This window comes from Carlito syrichta, unplaced genomic scaffold (assembly GCF_000164805.1).
Source record: "Carlito syrichta isolate Samal-C Ts95f unplaced genomic scaffold, Tarsius_syrichta-2.0.1 Scaffold109655, whole genome shotgun sequence".
In the NCBI taxonomy this organism is placed as follows: Eukaryota; Metazoa; Chordata; class Mammalia; order Primates; family Tarsiidae; genus Carlito; species Carlito syrichta.
In genome coordinates, this window is record NW_007053751.1 from 64,170 (window position 1) to 70,012 (window position 5,843).

Genomic DNA, 5,843 nt, shown 5'->3' on the forward strand with positions numbered 1-5,843 from the left:
GGAGAGTCATTAACCACCCTTCTCTTGGGACTGGCAAACAGCCTTGCCTGGCAGAAACTGCTGGAAAATGAAGCGTGGGGGCCTGTTCCAAAGATGGGGTGGGGGTGGCGGGGAGGACAAGGGAAGGGATCTGGCCTTTGCCTCTAGGAGCCATGGTCCCCGTGGGTGGAGACCCCTAGGGTGGGTCTCAAGGAAGCCAGGTGAGGCGCGGGGACGGGGGACACAGGGAGCCTTGTAAAGCATTGGGAAGGCCAGGCCTCAGAAGAGGTGCCTGCAGGCTGCCTCCAGACAGACGGAGGCTGTGATGCCCTGGAGGGCAGGAAAGTAGACCCCAGAAAAGCGAAAGATGAGAACACGGACTCTGGAGCCCAGAAGCCCAGGGCTTGAGGTCTGGCCTGACCTATCACTCACTGGCTGTGTGACCATGGGCCTTCACTTCCCCGCCCCGAGCCGCAGTTTCCTCATCTGTAAAATGAGATTTCCACAATTTCTCCCACAGGGTCGACACTGGGATCATGTATTACATGGACTTTTTTGGGGGTAGAGATGGGGTCTTGCTATGTTGCCCAGACTGGGCTTGAACTCCTGGTCTCAAGTAGTTTTCCTGCCTCAGCCTCCCAAAATGCTGGGATTACAGCCATGTGCCACTGTGCCTGGCCCTACATGGTCTAGTTTTATATACACACACACACATAAGTGCGTGCATACAGAGGGTGCCAAAAAATGTACTCACATTTTAAGAAAGAAAAACTGTATTAAAATTGTAATACTCAATATATACCGGTAATAAGTCATGTTTGACTTCTGCAATTACAAGAGGTACTCAAAGTGGTTACCAGCAGCGTAAAAAGTAATACACAGATAACGTCTCTTAAAATGTGTATACATTTTTTGGTCTCCTCGGTATTTAGGGGAGGAGTCAATTTAGAATTGCCAGTGTTTACTTTTAAAATTTTACCAAGTTAGGACAAAGAAGGACAGTAAACATCGGCTGGCACCATCATGTCTAGAATGTCTTTCCTTCAACTTCCCAAAAGTAGAAAGGATGAGACCGCAAAATGGTGGCAGGGGTGGGCTCCACAGTGAATACATGTAGATGTAACAGAATTCACCACAGTTGCCAGCACTAGCCATGCTGCCATGTGCCAGTGGGAGTTTCATCACCAGTTGCAGTAGTCTGAGGGGAGGGTTTTGGGAAGTCGAGATGCATGAAACGGGGGTAGCCAACCTCAGGACACGCAGGCACCCGCTGTTCTTAGAACAGTGGAGAATTTTCTAGGGGGAGCTGACCTGGCTGAGCAGTCTTTGGAAGTAGTGAGTGCCTGTCACTGGAGATGTCCAGGCAGAGCTTTGAGGAGAGGGTATTTTCCTTCTCCCTTGGAAGGGACCAGGGTGCAGCTAGGCAGAGTCTCAGGACCCTCTGGCTGCTGGCTGGCCCCTTGCTCTCTCTGCTCCCCAGAGGGAGGTGGACTCGTGCTCACAATGGCGGGTTGTACCCAGGGCATCTGGGGACATGGACTCCTACCCGTTGACCCCATACTGGTCGTCAGCTCCTTCCACAGAGGAAGGGCCCAGCTGTTACCAACCCTACCCCACACATGTGAACGCTCCACAGAGACGGGTCTCTCCCCAGCTGGCCTAGAACATGTGGAACTCCTGCCTTGGGGCATGAACATGAAAACCCTGGGCTGGCTCCTGCCAAGGGTAATTAGGCCCAAGACGCCTTTCCTGCAGTGACGTGCCCATGACTAGCCTCAAGGAGCAGGAAGGCTCTAGAGGGAGGGAGGCGTTCCTCAACAGACCTGGCGGGCAGTACTTGGCGGGAGGGGTGCCAGGAAGGAGCCCAGGAGCCCGGGGTGCCAGAGGGCCTGGGTGCTGGGCTGGCCTCCACCCCAGAGCCCAAACCTACCCTGGGGCTGGCTCTGTATGCAACCCAATGTTTAATAAGCACAGCTACCGTGTATCATGACTCACAGGACTTGTGACATACACACAACTAACACATGGTATTTCTCCCAATCCCCACAACACCCTTTGAGGTAAGAACTCTTATTATCTCCATTTTACAGATGAGGGATCAGAGGCCAAAGTCTGCCTGACTCCAGTGAGTAGCCTAGGCTGACTCCTGATTCAACCCCACCAACCTTGAACACAAGTCACGTTTGACTTCTGCAATTACAAGAGGTGCTCAAAGCGGTTACCATCAGCATAATAAGTAATACACAGATAACATCTCTTAAAATGTGTATACATTTTTTTGGCCCCCTTGGTATTAGGGGAGGAGTCAGTATAGGATTGCCAGTGTTTAATTTTTAAATTTTACCAAGTTAGGACAAAGAAGGACAGTAAACATCGGCTGGCACCATCATGTCTAGAATGTCTTTCCTTCAACTTCCCAAAAGTAGAAAGGATGAGACTGCAAAATGGCGGCAGGGGTGGGCACCATAGTGAATACATTTAGATGTAAGAGAACTCACTACAGTTGCCAGCGGCTTTTCCTTCTGCAAAATGAGGATAAATGACCTTGAGGGGGGCGTGGACTGAATATTCTCTATCAAGTGCTCAGCACAGTGCCTGATATATAACAAGTGCTCCCTAGGTGGACATTCTCATGGGTTCTATCTCTAATCCTACCTGAAGCCCCTCGCCCCTGTGGATGGCTTAAATCCCTGGAAGCCTCAGTTTGCCAACCTGTTGAATGGGGCTGCTGCTTCTTGACGCTCACTCTCAGAGTGTACATGACACTCTTTGTTCAGGAAACTGAAGCCAGTTTTCTAGGTTCCTTTGGACTCTGTGTTGTGCTGAGGTTGGCTTGTACTAGCTTGTTCAAAGGTGGCTGTTAAAAGTTTCAGGATTTAGCCGGGCTCGGTGGCTCAGCCTGTAATCCCAGCGCTTTGGGAGGCTGAGGTGAGTGGATTGCCTGAGCCCGCGGGTTCGAGACCTGCCTGGGCAACTTGGCGAGACCTCATCTCTACAATAAATCAAAAAAAAATTAGCTGGGCGTGGTAGCGCGTGCCTGTAGTTCCAGCTACTTGGAAGGCTGAGGCGGTAAGATGGCCAGAGCCCAGCAGGTCGAGGCTGCAGTGACAGGGAGTGGCCACTGCACTCTAGTCTGGGTGACAGAGTGAGACTTCAACTCAAAAAAAAAGACAAAAAGTTTCAGGATTTTGTCTAGCTGGTTGCTGAAGTCAGCCATTATTAAAAACTACATTATATACATCCACAGGGAGACAATATATATTTAAAACAAAGGTCATCAACGCTCACCATGAATCAAATCCCAATTAGTTTACTCTTAGCTGTTCCCTTGAGGTTATCTGCGTCTACTGCATTGATGGGGTGGGAATGTTCTGGAAACTTTGCTACCATACACTGTTTCCCAACTCCGCATTCGGGGATGTCATGTTGGCAGCTTGACACTGGCTGTGGTGGAAGAATTTATACCACGGAAATGGGGAGACGCTTCAAGTACGAGTTCCCTCCACCCCTAACTTCCAACAGGGAAGCCAACGGTCCAACGCTGACTGGAATACTGCTGCCTGAGCCCAACAGGACTCCCACCCAAAACATTCTGAATTCTGGATCTCTCCAACCCCTCTCTTTCCAGCTTGGGCCTCCCCAGAGAGACACTTCCCTAAACAGGTACAGGGACCCAGATAGAAATCCTACAAAAATTTCAGGGGCCCCAGGTTAAGATCTGAAGAGAAATACCATAGGACAGTGGGGTTTAGGGACCCCACATCTACAGAGTTCTTATTTATAGGCATGGCATTGCCAAAATACTTATATACGGGATGCCAAAAAAAGTATACACATTTTAACTGTGACGTTCGCTCAAAAGGTGGTATTAATCAAATTAATGCTATGTGTTAATTTAAAAGTAATACATAGATAACATCTCTTAAAATGTGTATACATTTCTCTTGGCACCCCTGTATATTAGCTTACTTAACTCCTGATAAAAATCATATGAAACAGGCATCCACCACTTTCCAAGCTCAGGAACCACATAGGCTTGGGTAGCGAGGGAAGCCTGTATTTATCCCTTTTTTGTCGCAGAGAAAACAGAGAGGTTAGTAACTTGTTTAGGGTTGCACTAGGCAGGTCTCCTCCCCACAGGACAGTGTCCCCTTCTCCTCTGATTCTATAGAAAGTCCTTCTTTCTCATGAGATCTGCTTCCAAGTCCCGCTCCTGGCCCTGTGCCCCCAGTTCTTACCCAAGGCTTCAGGCTCCTCATCCTTTCTTTTTGAGGCAGTGCTGTGGGCAGGCTTGGCCAGGGGGCTGCCAGTCCCTGGGGGAAGCAGCTGGAAGGTGGGGTCCAGCTCCAGGATCATCTGGTTGAGGCTCTCCAGCGAGAAGTCAATGTAGGCATCAAGTTCCTCTGGGGTCCCCAAGGCTTGCTCGCCAGGGGACTGCTTGAAGCAGGTGGCTGTGGACTCAGCCTGTGAGGCCTGCTGGAGCTTGCTGGGGGGCCCCTTGTGGGGCGTGGAAGCCAATAGGGCCTGGGCTCCCCAGCCTTCCATGGTATAGTAAGAACACTGGGGTGGCAGGCCGGGGCTGGGGCCTGGGTGCAGGGCCCTCCTGGGCTCTTCACAGGGTACCAAGCTGACCGCATGGCTTCCTGCCAGGAGCCGGCTGGACATCATCCGGGACATGGTGGTGGGGGGGAGGGTGGAGACCCTGGTGCTTCACCTCTGGCCTTCAACCAGCCTCACTGACATTCCAGAGAGATCACTTGCCAACCAGAAGTGCCAGGACCTGAAAGAAGACGGGAGCGGCAACTGAGAAAATTCTGTGGGTGAAGCCCCTGTTCCCTCCCTCCATACAAGGGCACATTTATTCATTCAGTTAAAAGCATGGGTGCCGGGTTTGTAGCCTGGCTTTATCACTTACTAGCGGTGTGACCTTGGGCAAGTTAATTAATCTCTCTGTGCCTCAATTTCCTTATCTATAAAATGAGTTAGTCCTTGTCATATGCTTAGAGTAGTGCCTGGCACATAGTGAGCAGTATGAAAGTGGTTTTAAATAAAATAACTCTAGGGGCTGGGAGCAGTGGCTCACACTTACAATCCCAGCACTTTGGGAGGCTGAGGCAAAAGGATTGCTTGAGCCTAGGAGTTCAAGACCAGCTTAGGCGACATTGTGAGAACTCGTCTCTTCGAAAAAAGTAAAAAAATTAGTGGTACATGCCTGAAGTCCCAGCTACTCAGGAGACTGAGGCAGAAGGATTGCCTGAGCCCAGGAGGTCAAGGCTTCAATGAGCCATGATCGTGCCGCTGCACTCCAGCCTGAGCAACGGAATGAGATCCCAACTCAAAATCAAACAAGCAAACAAAACACTTCAGTAGATGTTGTTGAAAACGACATCCCAGGCATATTTATGAAATAAATACGACCTCATGTTTACTGAAATGCACACAGAGGCTGGTATGTACGCGTAAAGCCTTTTAAAATCCTCATAACAACCTTATGAGGTGGGTACTATTATTATCTTACTTCCAGACTGAGACACAGAGAGGTAAATGAATGACCCAAGGGTCCCACTACCAGCAAGTGTCAGAGAGGGATGAAACCCGGGCAGCCTAATGGCCAGGTTCCTGCACTTGGGCCAGTGGGTGAAAACAGACAAGTAAAAACAGTGTTACCCTTGAGGAGGGGAAGGGGAGGAGCCTCTGTAGGGGTTTGTGGGGAGGTCAGGAAGGGCTTCCTGGAGGAAGGTATAGGTAAAGAGAGACAAGAGGCCACTGGGTAAGGCAGGTAGGGGCGAGGAGGCAGGGGAGTGTCAAAAGTCCAGGAGATCACTTGTGCCCAGGCCTGGTTGATGGGGAAGCCCCCAAGGTGT

General features: G+C 50.4%; 1 protein-coding gene across 1 annotated transcript in view; it reads right to left on the minus strand.

Moving 5' to 3' along the window:
* The window catches only part of TNS4 (tensin 4), a 19,145-nt gene extending 14,489 nt beyond the window's left edge, over window positions 1–4,656 (minus strand). Inside the window, exon 1 of the mRNA XM_008068668.1 lies at window positions 4,218–4,656. Within this exon, the coding sequence (XP_008066859.1) occupies window positions 4,218–4,656 (439 nt within the window). The remainder of the gene's footprint in view (window positions 1–4,217) is intronic.
* Window positions 4,657–5,843: the final 1,187 nt, after the last annotated feature.